Raw genomic sequence first — 18,881 nt, forward strand, 5'->3', positions numbered from 1 at the left:
AAAGATACCTGTTTTTCTTTTGACATCCTCTATCATTTGAACTCTAAATTGGCATTCATAGTAGTCTGAGAAGAAATCATTCCTTCCATGTTAAAGTAAAAGATCATTAGCCACTGCTGGGCATATTCAAGATGAGATTGAATACGAGAGAAATCAAAAAAATGAATGTGACAGCTCTTTTGTCCTGCTAAATATATTAATTATCTTCTTGCTTTTCTTTTGGTCCACAAGATATATCTCTTGGCTTCTCATCACCACATCAAAATGTAGTAGTCTTTCTGGGCATTGATATCTTCCTGCATTTATTCTGCTCCCTTCTGCATCCTATAGATGCTGGATTACAGACCTCTTAACCCATCCTAAGCTTGAGCACCTCTTTCTCAAGCTGTTTGTCAAAGCCCTTCCATGCTAATTATGGATCTGTGACAGATAACACATGCAGAACTATAACCCTAATAATATTACATACTTGCTGTGTTCAAAATCAAAAGTAAGCCTCAGAAAAAATATTTTGGTATTTTTGACCCGATGGCTGAGCAGACTCCTATTCCTGCCACTACTCTTGCAGCTGTATTTCAGTTTTTGTGAGCCATGAAGTCAAGGCAAAGAAGGGGTTGGGTGGAAATTCAACCATTTTATCTTAAAGATGAATTGTAAACATTAAATCATTAGGAACCTACGTTTTTGCAGTAACATCCACGAACTGCCCTGGGCGGAAGTGAGCAGCATACAAAGGAGTACCTTGAAAAGAAGAGGAAAGATCAGGTTCACCTAGGTGCTGAAATCCCCAAAACAAAGTCCAGTCATTAACATCCAGGGTAGATTACAGTCACAGGAAAAGAACAAAACTTTGCTTTTATTCACATATTATTTGTTCTTCTTTATAAACCTCACTAATTAAAACAGATGCTTTGTAGTTACTACTTAAACACAGTTCTCAATTCCTGGTACAATTTCAGATTAGTAGGAAGGCTGGGACTTCATTCAGATACCATAGAGACAAAGGTAAAAATGCTTACTTAGCTAAGACTCAAATTAACTCAGCAAGAAAACTGAACACTTCACAAAGCAAAGATTTTGTGGTTTTGTTTTTGTTTTTTTTTAAAAGCACTTCCTATAGAATGTGGTGTTAAGAATAAAAAAATAGAGAAAAAAAAAAAAAAAAAGATGTTTTGCAATACTTCCTCTTTATTAATACATGATGTTTCCAAACTAATGACTGTGGCAGAAGTACAGCTTCATCCACTGGGGAGTTGCTTATACACCAGCTTTTAGTAAAATGAGTACTACTGTTGGTCAGTTACATCATTCTCCTGACTGCAATAACATTAATTTCACTAAGTATCAAAGTTTTAATTGTAGTTAAATATTAATTTTGTCTTAAGCAATTTTTTTTCATTAAAGTATGATATTTTTTATAAACAGATTTTTAAAAATACAAAATAACTACTAAAAATGGACTTGAAATTTGAAGATCCATGCATCTGCAGCTTTAATAGTTTTCAAGATGTTTTATCTCGATTAAAAAATGAAATTTTAGTTGCTTCACGTGCACACCCATTTTGACACTGTTTTCACATCTGTGAAAACAAACTGAAACTATGTAAACCTCTCTTAGGTCTCAAAAATATGTGGACTATTTCATATTATATGATCCATACACACCTGTCAACAACATAAAATCATGTATGTGAAGAATGCTATCTACAAAATAGACACACTGCAAAATCAGTTTATTGAAAACTTGCAATCCTGCTTTCTGTCAAGTTTTTGCTCCCATTTATCAGTCCAGACCTCCTCTTCATGTCAGATTTGATTTTTATCAGGTACCACATGGTTTTAAAAATGTCTTGCAAAAAACTTCCCTAGTGGGAAATACAGATGCATCAGAATTTTCTACTCTGCCTAATTCTTGGAAAAAACCTGCAACTATTAAAAAAGAACAAAATGAAAGCAACCTAAATACACTAGCTAATAAAACCTTAGAACATAATTCTTTAATTAAATTTTCAAAATACTAATACTGATTTTTAAAATATCGTTTTAACAAACATTCTCCCTAATGTGCATTATTTTGCAAGACCAGAAAAACATGTCATATATCTGACAGCCACAAGTCTTACTTCTGAATGAAGCAAGAAGAAACAAATTTCAAACTGCTATTTTAGGCTCCTGAGAAATGTTACCAAAAAACTCTAGGTGTCCCTTCATAAGAATAATAAGAGAACTTCCTGTAAATACATTCATATTTAATCCCAATAAATGACTCAAGGTTACAGACATTTATTTCCTAATTCAATGTTAATATCAGCTAGTTTGTATCAGATTTAATTTTCAATCAATGGAAACAAAATATCCAGGAAAAATCCTACTTTTCCACACTTAAGAAGTAAATCCCATTTTCCAGTTTTCCCTAAGAAAAGAGATTGTGCTCTATTACAAAGAAATAAGAATTCAGTGATTTCCATACAAAATAAAAATGAAATACATATAATAATTTGGGTTAGGTCTAAAACCAGCAGGTGTTAAATGATTATATATATATTATTCAGTAGTAGAAAAAGATTACCTGGTTTAATTAATGCATCATCTGTTACATTAAACGTTGAAACTTTCTGCTTCCGTGGTACTCCAGCTTCTCTAAAAATTTCCGTTACAGCCTCTGATTTCTGTAACAAAGAGCACCAAAAAAAGTGATCATAACATATCTAAGGAGCAGGCTAACACAGAAAGTGATTATAGACTGTGAGCACCACTCAGAGAAACAGATGTATCGTACTATGCTTTTGAGACTAGCACTTTATTTAAAATTAATTGAAAACTTCTCTGTCTGCGTTTTATTTTCTATCAAGTAGTTACCCTACAGCTGCATCATCTAAACAGGAGAAATATGAACATTTCTAAGATCAGAAAAGGGAAACCAATCATATTTACATAATTTACAGAATATATATTACTCCTTTTTCATGACTTTCAAAGAGTTTTGCAGTAATTTTAAAGCATTTTCTCTTTTTTAAAGTTTTTTTTTTTTTTTTTTTTTTTTAGTTCCACACCACTGTAAACATCATTTATTTGATATAATTAAGCAGACCCAGAGAAACAAAGCCTGGTCTTGCAGAAACCTGCAGAAACACTAATACTTGCCCCAGAAGAGCATCTAGAGTCTCTGGACAATAACAACAAAAAAGATATATGAAGAACAAGTTTAGGATTAATATATTTCTACAATATACCAAGCACGCTCAGTGTCAAACCACTGCTGGCTTAGGTACTTTAAAATTGTTCTCATTGTTTTAAACAAGACAAATCATAGAAGAGCTGACCACTGAGATCATATCAAGCAATGGGAACAATGAGGCAGGAAAACTGTGGCCATAGGAAAAAAGCAATGCAGGTAATTTTCCTTCAAATAAACTCTCCTGGAAAGCAATTTAAGCACCTGACAATATTGTCACACTTAGGTAGTCACATCTCTGAGGTTCATTTTGCAGAAATTCTGTGCAGTCCTCTTTTTCCCCAAAATTCTGTTGTGTATTTTAAGACTAAATAATGTAAGTTATCTTAAAGTTGTTTAATTTATTTTGAGAATCTGCATGTTGCCCTTCCTTTTGTTGTTAACAAACTATTAAATATTGTTAGGAGAACACTGTTTTGAGATGAATTAAGGAGTGAGGTAATAAGGATCTCTGACTAAGACACAAACCAGAAATTTTAACTTTAGGAATCTTTTCCCAGTTGAGAGAAAAGTGTGGATACAAGCTCTTTGAGAATTAAAGGGGTTTTTAAATAATTTGTTAACTTGAGTTAAAGGCACAAAACACTTCAAATACCATTGCTGGTTTGGTGTTTGTTTTTGTTTCGTTTGTTGGGTTTTTTTTTAATAAAAACTTGACTAAATACAAACTTCTGTCACAAAAAAAACCAAAAACCAAAAAAACTGATGCAAAAATGGAGGAAAACTTAACTGCAGTACCATATATTAAAATTAAAAAATTAAGAAATCCCCTTTCCACCAAATGCCTGCATAGGAGGGCAACCAGGCTGGTGAAGGGATTCGAGCACAGATCCTATGAGGTGAGGCTGAGGGAGCTGGGGCTGTTCAGGCTGGAGAAGAGGAGGCTCAGGGGAGACCTCATCACTCTCTACAACTCCCTGAAAGGAGGGTGTAGCCAGAGGGGGGTTGGTCTCTTTTCCCAGGCAACTCTCAGCAAGACAAGAGGGCACAAGAAGTCTCAAGTTGTGCCAGGGGAGGTTTAGGTTGGATATTAGAAAGAATTTCTTTTCGGAGAGGGTGATCAGACATTGGAATGGGCTGCCCAGGGAAGTGGTGGATTCTCCGTCCCTGGAGATATTTAAAAAGAGACTGGATGTGGCACTCAGTGCCATGGTCTGGTAACTGCAGCAGTAGTGGATCAAAGGTTGGACTTGATGATCTCTGAGGTCCCTTCCAACCCAGCCAATTCCATGATTCCATGATTCCACTGTTACGCAAAACTGCCTTCTGAGCTGCCAGCCAGGGGAGCGCTGTGCTCAGCCTGGGTGTCTGGAAAGAGCTGAAGCACAGGGAAGGCAAAGAAAGGGTAAAAATCGGTTACATCCCAAGAATCCTACTGTAGCCTTCACTGCTGTACTTCAGCAAGTTTTCTTCAGTTAAGTCAGAGAGCTGTATTTCAACAAAAAAAACCCCAAAAAACAAACAAACCACAACCACTGCAGCCTTAACGAAGCTTTCCTAAACAGCAATATTTTCCTGTTTTTAAAAAGACCAACAGTATCTTCCAATACTATAGGAAAACGATCGATGTGCCCCCATTTAAGGGAAGCATACAAAATATTTTTGTCAAGGAACTGTTAGATCACTGACAGTGTTGTATGTCTGAGAACAATTCTGCATTAAAAAATCATGAAATGCCTGTTCACTTGATATGGACTGAGATAAATTCCTATGCGATGTACTCTAGGTGGCCCTGCTCTGGCAGGGGGGGTTGGACTAGATGATCTTTCGAGGTCCCTTCCAACCCCTAGGATTCTATGATTCTATGATTAAATCAAGTTAAAAAGGAAAAAAATAAATCTTGCTAAAAATGCAATACCCCTTACCATTTTTTAAGCACTTCAATACTCAAAAGAAATACATGGAACTCTTTGTTAGTAAAATTAGTCAGAGAATAATTAGATTGAATTCATTAAAAATCAGTAGCTCTGAGGAGACAGATGTTCCTATGAGGAATTAACAGAAGATAAACTGCTTATGCTAACACAATGCAGCATCATTCAGCTTTCTTTTAATTCTCACATTCAGATGCTTCAAAGACAAGAAACACAAATCAACCAAATCAATAGGAGCTAACTTGGAAAAAGTTATGTCCCAGGGAGTCTTTAGCCAAACTCAAACTACTAAAAAATCCTTGAGTTGACTTTTTAGGTAGTTCAGCTTCTCTTAGCTCATGAGAGCTGTTTAAATAGAAATTCTCTATATACCTCCTTGCTTCCTGCACATTTTTACTCTGACAACAAATTGAATCACTGATATTATCTTTATGAACAGATCAACTGTAAGGAGTCTAATATGCATAATGCAACTGGAAAATTATCATTCACATGGTTCTTCTGTGAAAAAAAAAAGCTGTAATTTCTCCAGAAAAAAATTAATACCCGTGAAGTGGAAATGGACTGAAGTGACATGAAAGGTAACATGAAAGTACAAATAATGATGCAGAAACATGGCAGAAACCCACTGAATAAAAGGCACCTTAAAATATAAGCCTGTTCAAATCAGCTAAATATACTACAAAAGCCAGCAGATTCATCTACTGAAAAAAGCTCCTTCTTCCCACACCCCCACTAAAACAAGCACAGGTACAACACATTAAATCTGAGGGTCTGGGACAACTTTTTGTTTGAAAATAGGAAATATATTTCCTCTAAAAGCCACAACCATTAACTCAGATAAGTAATCACAAGCCCTATTTTTTTCCCATTCCTAAATCAAAAAAATGAGTGTCAGGATACTGCAGAGCAGTGAAGTGTTATAGAAATAATGGATCATAGAAACTGCAATCCTTTGAGGGAAAGTTTCATTCCTGCTTTGATCTATAATTCAATTTTCCTCCTCAGGAATGACAGCTCTGCTAGACAACATTAGCCACTGCAGGTGCCTGGGAATTCCACATCAGGTATTTGGGGTGTCTAAAGAAGCAAGTTGTTTTGATATCACTCTTCATGTGCTATCATCACAAAGTTATCTTCCTGGAAATTTAAGTCTTAAAACTTACTCATCAGAAAAGCTATATGCAAATCAAATGGTCTCAACAGACCTGTAGAAAAATTACAACTCAAGTTAATAAAATAGCAGGAGTGAAGCCAGAGAACAAAGTCTTCTAGAGCAAATGATAAAGCTGGGTAAGTTTACAACAGGCCATTAAACCATGTATCTTACAGTTTTCATCTGGTATTGCCACCTCCACAGATATGGTGAACACATTTCTACACTAATCACCCTCCACATCACAGCAGCTTCCTACACCCACAGCTTTCCTAAAGAATCAAGACACAAAATGTTCAAAAAGTTTTCCTTGCTGTTTTCCCAACCGAGACCTGACACTAGCATGAAGGAAATAAGCGAGGGTGAACATGACAAAAGATCAGTTCCAAAGCATGTCTGCCTATTCATCTTTTGGAGAAGTCTACCTATGCCACTTTTGTACCATCATCACAACACAAAACTATTCTAACAGAAATTCTAACAGAAAAATCCAAAACGATTCACTTACATAAAAAGGAGATCCATTTTTGCCCCCAACAAGTAGCTGAGATGTTTTTCCGCCCGACTCCTCCTTTGAAATGTATTTTAAAACATGACAATCTTGCACCTTAAGAAAAACAAAAAAATCTGTTTATTTGTACATAAACAGATGTTTACACTTTTGAGATGGTAGTTAAGAGATTTATAAAACAGGCAAAAGCAAGACAGTGTCATTTTCATTTGTATCTGTGTAACAACAGGAGATACAATACACAAGTAGGGGAGTCTGTTACCTTTTTACCATAGACAGTATTTTTCCAATCAACTAAAAGCTTATTTTAACAAAAGAAAAAATCAACAGAATGCAAACTGTATTTTCATATATGCTCTAAAAATCAAATAAACTGTTATAGCAATCTTTTGCTTGCAATATCTGCAGAATCCCTACTCTCTGCAGCTGCAAAGCATACAAGAACAGCCCACATTCTAGACTCCTGCTCCTTTGCCCTGTGAAGCTGATGTCCCTCACAGCCCTGGATCACAGAGTAGCTGCCCGAGAATATGAAGAAGCAGCTTTAGGGCTGCAAAGGCTCAGAAACCAAGGCAAAACTCACCCCAAAGTGCCTACAGGTGGCAAATTAAATAAGGTGAAGCAGGGTAACTAACCCCAGCTCTCTGTTTCCCCTCACCTTCTCTCCCCTGGGTTTTAGTATGCACAGCTCTGCAGCACTTGGAATGGCTGTGGGAGAAGGCAGACTGCTCCCAGAAACTTCAGGATATAAACAGAACAGGCATGGTGTACTATGCTGGGTTGAAAGAAATCTTTCCTTTCTTTAGGGATTCCCTGCTCTACACACGTGATAAGTTTCACTTCTGCCTGAACCCTCTGGTTAACAATCTGAATACAGTTTAGAAGATTATAATCAGTTATAACTTATTTTACCTTAAGTAGTGTGACAGCATGTTTTTTTCCTGACTTGGTCCATATTGGCATCATTCCCAGTTTTACTGCAACAACACCAACTCTGACGGAATCTGTAATTCCAAACAAAACATGGATGCAACTCCACACTTAATATTTGAAAGAGACCACCTCAGAGCCAGCAAAGTCCCACCAACTCTGATCTTTCCTAAGGAGCTGAAGGAGAGAAAATATTGCTGACTCCCTGCAGGTAGGCTGGGAATAACCTGTTCATGGTTTTTAATCTTACTGGAAGTTCTATCTGTTCAACCTGTGTTTGATAAAATATGAAAACTAGTTCCCCATTAAGATTAAAACAACAGTGCTTCAGATTCATTTTTGTTAGAAAATACAACTCCCATGCAGAATACCAGAGCCAAACTAACTACTGAAAAGTTTACTATAGGAGGTTCCTCTCACCCCAAACTTTTGCATAATTTTGTCACTGCAACTGTACAGCAAAGGCAACCTGTCAAGTCTGGCATCTGACTATCTGTGGCACAAAACCCAGAACATTTAAGATAAAGATTAAATGCTTTAAAGTTTGTAAGCTGTCAGGTGGTTGTTGCTGTCAAACAACGGGACTCTGAGGCTCAAAAACTTTGTATTAGTGTTCTAGTCTACAGGAGATTGGAATCACTGAATGGGAGTGGAATATATTATATACTACATTTTTTCTTCAGAGTCTAGAAATATTTACATGAACATTTTCAGGTTCAAGTACTTCATATTCTATATAGAATACAGAATAGGGAGTCTATTTTGATGAATTCTTAGGGGTTTTTATCTTGTCACTGTGCAGCAGTGGGATTGGCCAAGTGTTGATCTGGACTAAAACCAAAGTTCTTAATACACTGTAATATTTTAAATGCTGTTTTGAGAAATGATATATTACATTTACTTATTTGCTAAGAGATATATTGGATAATTGAGGTAAATGCAAAAAGGAGAATACTCTACAAGACACAATCCTTGATGTTACTGAATGCAACAACACGATGATGATAAACTCAGCATGAGTTTGGTATCTTAGAAAAGATTCTCTCACCTGGCTTCCACTCATTCAGTGGCCATGGCTCATCTTTCAGAGGGCAGAGCTTGCTGGCTGTCTGGGCTTTGTATTCCTCTGCAGTTGCCTTCTTGAGGAACTCCACATTCTCTTCAGAAAGATGTTCATCCCAATACGCTGTACTCTTAACGTGCCTGACTACACAGCCCAGCTGCCCCCTTTCCAGGGGCGGGAAAAAGTGTCTTATCAGTTCAGATAATGGTTCATTACACATATGCTCATAATGTAATACATAATTATACACAAATATATCAGTATGTCATACAATATTCAGTCATAAAGACCAAAATTATGCTAGCAAACTATTCCAAGCACCATCACTCAGGTTGGCCACCCTTAAACCAACACCACCTAATTATTTGTCACGCTCTCATATAACTTCTAAAGTATTCCAAAACACACCAAAAGAGAGCAAGCAACAACTCGATCACTCCTGTGATTAAAAAACTACTAGATCCAGGAACGAAGACATAGCAATGGGTGTTTTTCACTTTAACTTCAGCAAGGCTTTCAATACAATCTCCTGTGGCATCCTTTTGAAACTGAGATGACACAGCACAGACGGGTGGGCACTGGATGGTCTGCAGTCTCTCAGAAGGCAGGGCACCAGCTGAGTCTCTCAAGAGTTTCTTCTGGGACTTGTCCTGTTTAGTTCCTTGACCAGTGACCCATAAGAAGGGATGAGTACACTCTTCTTAGGTTTGTGAATAAAACTTAAAGGAGAAGTTGATAATGCTCAAGGGTGTCATGCTAGCAGAGGTGCAAGCCAGGAAGGACCCCAATGAAATTCATGAAGGAGAAATGAAAAGTCCCATGCCTGGGATGGAATAGCCTCTTGCAAAAGTACAGGACGTGGCTGCAGCAGAGCTGCTCACCAGTCAATCAAAGGACCTGGGGGGGAGTCTGGTGTGTGGGACAAAACAGTAATACAGGAGTCAAGAGGTTCCTGATAGCAGTGAAGACTAAGAGCAGCCTGGGGGGTATCAACAGAAGTAGGGCCAGAGATCAAGGAAAGCAGTTATCAGCCTTTCTTCATCAGTCCTTGTAGATCACATCTGCCATACTAAATCGTTTTGGGTCCTCAGTCCAATAAGAGCCATTTATAAATTAGTGAGTCCAGCAGCAGTACACAAAAATATAGGGACTGGAACACTTGCCCTATGAGGATTGGGGTTACTGAGTTTGTTACATAGGCTGGACTTGATCATCTCAGAGGTCTTTTCCAGCCTCAGTAATTCTGTGATTCTATGATTCTCTTTAGTCTGGAGAAGAGCAGGATTAGGGGGAGACCTGACAGCTGCTGGGCCGTGTTCACCAAGGTGCATGACAGGAGAATGAGAGCATTGGTGTAAAGAGAAGAAGGGGGCTCTGATTTGACATTAGGAAAAAATATTCAGTGAGGACAGTCAAACAGGGGAACTGAGACACTGTGCTTCCTCTGTCCTTGGAAATTCTCAAGGCCCATATAGACAGAGCCTCAATAACCTGGTCTGACCCCAGAGCTGGCCACACTGTGAGAAAGATTAGGGAGCTCCTCAGCTCCCTTCCAGCTCCAAAAACCCTCCGATTTTACATTTACTGTTAATCAGCTCACTGTACTGCCATAATTTTTGTCAGGACTACTAAAGTTTTGGATGTTTCTCAGTCCTCTGCAAGGACAACGAAACGGAATATTTAACAATACATTTAGTGAACACACGTGCTAGCTCTGACAGCAGGCCAAGGTGACTGGAAACAACGCAGCTCAAATCGCTCACTGTAAAAGCAAAGGTGCTTCGGCTGCAAATACTCGTGCCCCGCCATGAGTCCCACGAACCCTGGGTTGTTACTGAGGCTCCAGTGCCTCAGCAGTAAACAGGGGCCCTACCACCACCCCTGCAGCTGCAAACTTTCCGGGAGCTGCCAACCGGCTGCACCAAGGCCTCCCGGAACGGTGCGGATCAGAGCAGCCACCGAGGCTTCCCGGAGGTGGCAGCGGCCGCCGAGGCGCCTCTCACCTCAGGGCTGCGGCAGCGGCCAAACCCCTCCCTGTCCCGGCCCGCCCGCCGCCCCACGACGCGCTCCTCCCCGCAGCAGCCCTCTCCCCTCCCATCCCCTCCGGTACCTGTGGGCAGAAGCCCTCGCAGCCCAGAGGGTCCTCCCAGGCGCTGCCGCCCACAGCCGCCCCCCCAGCCGGCCCAGCAGCCCCCAGCCCGCCATGCCCCGACCCTTGCTGGAGCGGCCGCCGGCTTCCGGCACCTCCTGGTCCGACGCTGAAAACCTCCCGTGCTGCCTCGGAAAGAAAGTTCCGGGGTGGGGGTGGAAGGCGCTTAACACAAAATTTAACACGAAAACTCCCGAACCAGCCGAAAGACGCGGCAATGGGTGTCACAGGGCTGGTACCTCTGATTCTCTGGCATCAGTGAGATCTGCCTTGCGTCGGTATTCGGAATTAATTCACCCTTTTTTCCGAACAGGACACCAGCGTGGCCAAGAGTGCACCGGGTAGATGAGTGCATGTGTTATGGACCTCAAGTTCCCTTTCAGTTTCAACAGAATATATATATATATATATGTACACACACACATATATATATATATATATATTTTACTTTTTTTTTTGAAGATATGTGACCATTCAGTGTGGTCAGTTGAAGCCTCTCATTGCTTCCCCTCTTTGCCCTGCCACCATGGTTCATACGTCTGGGTGCTGCACTGAGGGCTTTGTGGCCACGTCCCAGAGAGGCCCCAACTCAGCAGGATTTTTGTGTTCACACCCAAGGCTGTGATCTGGAAAACTGCCAGCAGCTTTTACACACGCTCCTTTTCCTGGCGTTTACTTCTTGCCCTTTTAAGCAGCAAACATGGAGTGTGTTTAGAAATGCATCTCTCGAGTTCACGGCCCGACTGATTCTCCCTCTCTGCAGTTGTTTGGTCACCTGGCACAGGGACCACTCTTGTCTTTTTGTTCCCTCCCTGGCATCCAGAACAGCAACGCCCTTGTGGGGTTGAATTTCAACATGAATTTCATGTAGATGTGTTTTCTAGTGGGTTCCATGGGAAGCTTACACTGCTGTTCTGACAGAGAATTCTATACCAGGAGAAAGAAAGGCTAAAATTGTTAAAAGTGATGCTCCTCCATTTCTAAGCACTGTGACAACCCTGCAATGGGGCTTACCCTACCAAAGTACCCTGGAAGTAGAAAAATGCTATTTATACCCGTTCTGAAGATGTGGAAGGAAGGCACACAGCAAGATGAAGTGACTTGCCAAGTCATGATGGTTGTTCCCAGCTAGAGAAGAGGGCTCTCTTGATGCTACCTACCCTTGTTGCCTCTGCATGTTGCTTTTCTCATCTAGCATGCTGCACAGCTGATGTGAAGCAGATTTCATGAACCAGTAACTTGGAAGTAATACATGGGGATGCACATGTTTTGGAGAAAAGGGTTTTAATGGTGTACTTCTTTTCTCCTTTTTAACGTGATGATGCAATATTTGTTTATTTTCTGTGCGTGCAGCTTTTCACAATGCTAAAGAAGCATGAACTCTTGTCAGTCTGGGGAGGTGTGTGCAGAGTGTGTGTAGCAAGATGGCTGCAGCTCTGAATGCAATCAGATTGCAAACTGCCTGTTCCAATCAGTGGGAAAGGATTCAAGTGCCTCCTGAACACAGCAGTAAAAGGCTTTTTGTACTACAGTAGAAATGACTCACACGTTTTTTTTGAGAGAAGAAGGAAGAGAAAGAAATGGTGCCCCTTAAAAAATAACCTTCCCTGCCAATGTGCTGCCTGGGGTATGGCAGTGCCACTTTCAAAGTGGCAGCCTCCACAAGAGGGAAGTCAGCTAGGTTTCACCTGGTGGGTTTGGAGGATCTCTCCCATTATGCAATGAAATTGCAAAAACAGAAAAGAGGGGGTATGAGTGCAGTCAAGTGATGGTTTGCAGTGAATGTTGCAAGACAGTGTGCAGTGGGACTGACCAGAATCACTCATATATCTCTTATTGCTGAAATTTCCTCTGACAAAGTGCAGCTCCTCACCCCAGGACTGCAGGTACAAGAGCTATGAGTGAAGGAAGATGGATTGTGCTATAAAGTCTATTTTCCTCATGGCAAAATGGCACTCCTGTAAATAAAAGGAAAAAAAAAAAACAACCTGAGAAGTGTAACCTTATTCTAGGAGTCCTCCAGCTCATCCTCCCCATTTGAAAATGTGAATGTAAATGTACCAATGTTTTGTGACCATAATGTCCATGCTACTTAGGAGTAAAGGAAGACTGTCTAGTACCTGACACTGGAAAGGTTTGACATAGGTTTAGATTTAAATAGCAAGTGTGACTGCAAGACCCCTAAACCCAAGTGAGAAAGGTCAGTCTGAACTGTGCACCTGGAGAGCCAAGCTTCAGGAGGTAGCTCTGTTTAACTCATCAACAAAGATCTTGCTGCAATTCAGTAATGAGGCTCACCACATACTACACCACATTCTATGACATTATTTGGTGTGTGGGTACAACCCAAGGGATGTAGTTAAGCTGCAGGGCTCTTCCATGCCAATCTGCTCTGAACTGGGACCTTCCACCCATTTATTGGTTGGAATCTCACCTCCACAACTGGCAACAAGCCTTGGATTAGACCACTGTCCTCCACCACAATCAGCAGGTATCTCACAGATGAAAATGTAAACCTTTTAGCTGTCATCAGTTGTGTACCTTTGAGATTTGGAGACTAAAAGAAAAGATATGTTTTAAAGCAATACTATTATTATAATTTAATTTTCATTTCATACCTGTAGACTCTTTATCAAATGCTCACATGGGTAGGTTTTACCATAGATAGTAAGCAACTAGCAGTGTATAAGTGCTTTTTTAGTTACTGTAGACTTAGTTTCCCCTGTGCAACTAAAAAAACAACTCAGATCAGTATCTGGCTCAAGAATTACGGAAGTTAATGGATTTAGGGCTAATACTGATCATGAGTGTATTTCAATATTCCAAAACTTTTGGGTTTTGAATCAGATTTGAGAGACAGTAAAAAGGTAGGCAGGACTGTTGTTGGCAGTGAAGATACAACTTACTGCAGGACAAGATATAACTTATCTTAAAGGAGCTTTCAGAATTTAAAATGATCCATTAAAAGGCAGTAGAAGGTTAAATTTCCATTATAAAATCTACAAGAGAAATTGACTGCAGTTCAGCCTAAAGGCAGAATGGCCTTGAGAACATCCTAAGTAATAAAAGAGGAGGAAAAAAAAAGCCATTTCAGAGACATATTAACATACTTAATGATATTACCCTTCACAAAGCCCATACTATCTTATTACAATGAGTAACCTGGAGCAATGAAAATAACACTCAAAGCCTCATTAGAAAGCCTTTACCATATGGCTAGTTTTGTCTTCTGTGTATTCTCCCTACACCAGCTCACCACAATATTATATGTTTGTTTTACATGCTGTGAGCTGTATGGATTGAAGGAGACTTTTCAGTATCACAGAGGTATCTTCAAATACCTTGAGGGCTGCTACAGAATTGCTGATCTGCATTATCAATGGTAATGATTTGGTTTTAAGCAGGCAACATTTATAATCTGGACTGTGTGAAGTAAACAGAAAGATGTGCAGCAACAGTGGTTTTCTTGAGCCACTTATATAGACCATCTACATAAATGACAATGACTGATGATTTATATGGGTCAGCATACAATAACCCCATTGGTCTTTTCATTTTATATGATGCTACATTACAGAAGCACCTTATAAGACCTCTGCTAATTAAAAGCTGTAATTGCCCAATTCTATGTAGCCATCAACACTTCAAAAATCAGTTTAGCTGAAGATCGTAGGTACCAGAAGAACAATTTCTCTAATTCCTAATTTTCCTGCCAAAAGCTTTTTACTTTCCTTTAGTCTGGCAAGTAATAAAGAAAAGGCTTAAAGCCTCCTCAGATGTACATTACATCCCTAAGTCCATACCCCAGGGTAAAGTAATACCCCTTATGTGGTGAGAGCACTATCATGCCTCTGAGGATCTAAATCACTTTTCAAATATTAAAGTCCCCCAGTAGCATTGTGAGTTATTCATGAATGTATGGCAGTGTGAGTTATTTATGAATACATTGCAGTGACCTTCTTTTTACAGATGAGGAACCTGAAGTGCAGGAAAGTTAAATAACTTGGTGATGATTATAAGATATTAGGGGAGCAAAGGAAGATAGTCATTGATTTTTCAGTCACATGCTTTAACTGCTAGAAATGTTTCTTCCGAGAACAAGGGAGGAAGGAAAAAAGAGGGGGAAATGGGAATAAGAAACTAGAGATACTATAGATAAGAATTAAGAAATGTTGGCAGTGGTGTACGAGATATAAGGGAAAATCACAGTAGCTTCCAGCTGAAATACATCCACAGAGGGAGAGATGTGCAGTCTGCTAGGGTAAGCTCTCAAATGAACAGCCAGGCATTAAATGAAAATGTGGATTTGACATCAGTCAGAACATCTTCAGGAAATTTAGACCTATGACCAAGGAATACCAGCTGCTCTTCAATATCTGATCAGCTGAAGGAGTCTTTACGAGTAAGAGTGAATGACTGTGCTGCAGGATACAGATTGAGCAGAACTGAATGTTCTGGGGTGACAGCCCCATGCATCTTGGCTATCACATTGCCTTCATTTTATGGTACAAGATTATCAATCAAAGCTGATCATATGGAAGTTACTTTTAGAGGAGAATCAGGGAGATAGAATTCCACATCACTTGCAAACCAGTTAAAAAATATGTATTTCTGGAAAACACCCAAAAATTTGCTCACAGGTGAGATATTACAAATTACCTCTGTCCAAAAACATCTTCTGGGGGCACAACTCATCCAAAGCTATGCCCTTCAGACAATCCCATACAAATTAATTTTGGTCAAATTTTATCCTTAACTTTTTACAAGTCTCATCTTTCACTACTATCTTTTAGTAAATGAAGAAGCCAAAATTCAAGCACTAAGAGTAACGATGACCTAATTTCTTCATTTATTTGCATAAATATTTCAATGGAAAGATCAATCCACTGCAAATCTGTTCTTGTGTGTCCTCTTTTTTTTTTTTTTTAAATAAGGTGGCTTGAATATTCTTTTTGTACAAAAATAGTTTTTCCATCACACACAAGTGATTTGTGTGTGTATGAAGTTACTAATCTCTAGCTGTCACAACATCAGGCCATGCAAAATTTCTTTCGGAAACTGTGTCATCACGCAAAGTTGGATATTAGGTGTGAGATTAAAGAAAAAATGCAAATGAAACAAAATAAGAATTCCCAAACATAAGAGTTTATAAATTTGGGTGACCAAAACACGACCCTTTTGAAAGCCAGCCAGAGTGTTTGGATTAAGTAGGCATATTTTAAGACATGCAATCCTGATGGATCATGCCCTCCAAACCAGATCTGTTTACGGCTACAGTCTGAACCCTTCATAACAGCTGGATTTGTCAGGCTTTTGAAAAATTGCTGCTCAGGCCACAGACCAAGTGGTCATGTTTGGGTGCCCATGTTGTAAGGTGTTAACATTAGAAATGCCCATGCTTCAGGCCAGGTATCTCTTGAAACACTTTATTACCCTTTTCTTGGAACATGGAAGTTGAAAGCAGACAGCCTTGTGGCAGAGAGAGAAATAAAGACAACAACTGCAAAACTGTTGTTTTTATTTTAAACATGCAAAATACAGTTCATGCATCTGCCATTTTGAAAAATCTCTCAGTTCATAGCAGATTAGACCAAAGACATTTTGGCTATCAACTCTCAGTAAGTATTTCAAAATGCTTTACAATGTAGAGATAAGAAATTTAGCAAAATTTCAACAAGCCTGTATAAAAAACAGATACAGATAACTTTTTATTTCAAGGCAACATGCTGTAATGTGAAGAGTTCACTTTTTTTTCTGGAATTTTTTTGTCATAAAAAGTTTTCAACAATACAATTGCTTAACAGATTTAAGCCTTTAGGCTACACATGCAAAAAAAATGGTTATTTTTGTTAAAAATCACCAAAACGTGCTATTGTTTTGTTTTGTTTTGTTTCATTTTAAAATACAGTAGTTGTAGACAGTAGCATTTTTCTTTTTTTAATTTTGCAAAAGTGCAAGCAGGTTCATGGAGCTAGTGTCCTGGAAGACTCGTACTCTGACATACATTTTGGTTTTATCCCTTTGCCATTGTAATAGTCCACGACTTGGTTTGGAACTTCAGCCAAAACGCTTTTTGCTAGAGCAGCTGGGGATGCCTGCAGGAAATGGTAGAAAACACAAGAGTTAACCTGTCTCTCTGCTAGAGGTGCCATGGATTTTAGAGGCATTGGTCCTATGAGCTCAAAGTAGGAACTACGGTACAGAAATGGAAGGCAAAAATCACTCAAAGTGTGTGGCACTATTGCTGGAAACTCATTTTATGAGTCAGTTTGGGCTTAGAGCTGTAGCTGCCTGACAGTACACTAAAGCCAAAAGTGCTCTGCCTGTTTTTCAGGTCCATTTGGAGTATTTTAAGGTCAGGGCAACCGAGCTTTCCTGCACTCTGGGAGAGCACTCTATCACACTGAAAGAGGCTGCAAAGATTTCATTCATCAGTGCTCAGCAAGGAATCCTGCAGAGCTTCAAGTTGAACACGAATGGACATTCACTGTAGAAGGAAGGTCTTCATCATCATTCTGGTCTTCATTTGCAGTAAAAATGCAAATGCCTAAAGATCAGTTTGAGAGGTTTAAACTAATATATTTGTCTCCAGATGGAGCACACATGGATCACACATGGCAGCTCAGATGATGCATGGGATCTCAGCTGGTGACTGGGTCACATTTCTTCTGCATACCAACTACATACATTACTGAACACTTTCCTCCTCATTGTCTGTTATATTGTCAGCCTATTGTCAGCCTATTGTTCAAAGCTACCATGGCACAAAGTATTTGTTTTGACTGTTTATGGCCCTACTTTGTTTCATAGGATGGCATCCTTATCCTTCCAGAGTCTTAAAATTAGGCTTACGTAAGATGAAAATGGTAAATTATCCACAGGCAAGTGATTCCAGAGGTGCAGAAAGCCCCAGGGCTACAATAAATTCCAGTATCGAATGTTTCAATACTGCCAATATAGAGGTAATGCTAACAAATCCAGAAACAAAACTATTTTTCTGTATTTTGGTATTTTGAGTCACATATGTAATTAGCAATGATGTGACATTTATACCAAAATATTTTGTGCAGGAAAAAATAGCCTGGAACATTTCTGCATTGATAAAGCAGAGCCCTCACTTCCTGTGACAGCACAGCAACTGCTCCCAGGTGTTAGATGGCAACAGAACCCATTAATTTTAATCCTTCAAAGTGAAATGCATAGTTTTCCATAGCTGTCCTGTTACTGCCTAAACCTGTTTTCACTGAAATCTGCAGAAAACACCCCTTGGAGTCAGGTAAATGGCTGATTTCTACGTTGCTGCTGAGAATTTGTTTGTTTGTGTTCCAAAGCTTAGGCCATACTTTAAGCTGCCTCCGTGTCACCAAAGAAAGAGCCCTACACAAGGGATCGAAACAGGGAGTGGGAGAAGAATCCTGGGCCATTCCTGCAAACACAAGAAGCCCAAACCATCAGGAAAGCTGATTTTGCTCTGGCTTTAAAAAAGCTGGGCAAGAGCACTTGCCAGCAGCTTCTCAGCATCATGTGTAGTCCACAGGCCTGCACGCTGAGCCGACGCTCACCTCTCCACATCGTCCTCCTATTGCCACTTTTCACTCTTCTGATGCCACATCCATTCTTCCTGAAGAGTCAGCCCTTTGGAACAGGCTCTGTCAGGGCTCAGGTGCATGGCTGAATCACTTGAGGAGTCAACTATGGGCTATGGGGTCCTTGTGTATTAAAAAGTCTTTCCCTGATGTTTAAGCTGACACAGTCACTGTGCCCACAGGCTCACGGGCAACGTGTGGCCCCACACAGTTGCCCTGGGGTAGCTGGCTTGACTCTGCACTCCAGTCTGATCATTGGCAACTGTTGCTTTACAAAGTTTTATGGTGCCAGTGGTGTCATTTGATCCTGGGGCTCTTTCTAGCATGGCACATCCTAAAACCAGGGTCAAGGGTGATTTCCTGTCTGATGATTCGGG

The 18,881-nt window shown here is 39.7% G+C and overlaps 2 protein-coding genes across 2 annotated transcripts in view; both read right to left on the bottom strand.

Annotated features, from left to right (window-relative positions):
* MRPL3 (mitochondrial ribosomal protein L3) overlaps positions 1-11,039 on the bottom strand; it is a 28,850-nt gene extending 17,811 nt beyond the window's left edge. The window contains exons 1-6 of the mRNA XM_071735795.1: positions 10,880-11,039; positions 8,755-8,933; positions 7,689-7,780; positions 6,774-6,872; positions 2,570-2,669; positions 681-741 (exon numbers count right to left, since the gene is read on the bottom strand). Coding sequence (XP_071591896.1) covers positions 681-741; positions 2,570-2,669; positions 6,774-6,872; positions 7,689-7,780; positions 8,755-8,933; positions 10,880-10,974 — 626 coding nt within the window. The 5' untranslated portion in view covers positions 10,975-11,039. The remainder of the gene's footprint in view (positions 1-680; positions 742-2,569; positions 2,670-6,773; positions 6,873-7,688; positions 7,781-8,754; positions 8,934-10,879) is intronic.
* Positions 11,040-16,419: 5,380 nt separating this feature from the next.
* The window catches only part of CPNE4 (copine 4), a 231,835-nt gene continuing 229,373 nt past the window's right edge, over positions 16,420-18,881 (bottom strand). The window contains exon 16 of the mRNA XM_071735821.1: positions 16,420-17,013. Within this exon, the coding sequence (XP_071591922.1) occupies positions 16,882-17,013 (132 nt within the window). The 3' untranslated portion in view covers positions 16,420-16,881. The remainder of the gene's footprint in view (positions 17,014-18,881) is intronic.

The sequence above is a fragment of the Heliangelus exortis genome, chromosome 2 (genome assembly GCF_036169615.1).
Source record: "Heliangelus exortis chromosome 2, bHelExo1.hap1, whole genome shotgun sequence".
NCBI classification, from domain to species: domain Eukaryota; kingdom Metazoa; phylum Chordata; class Aves; order Apodiformes; family Trochilidae; genus Heliangelus; species Heliangelus exortis.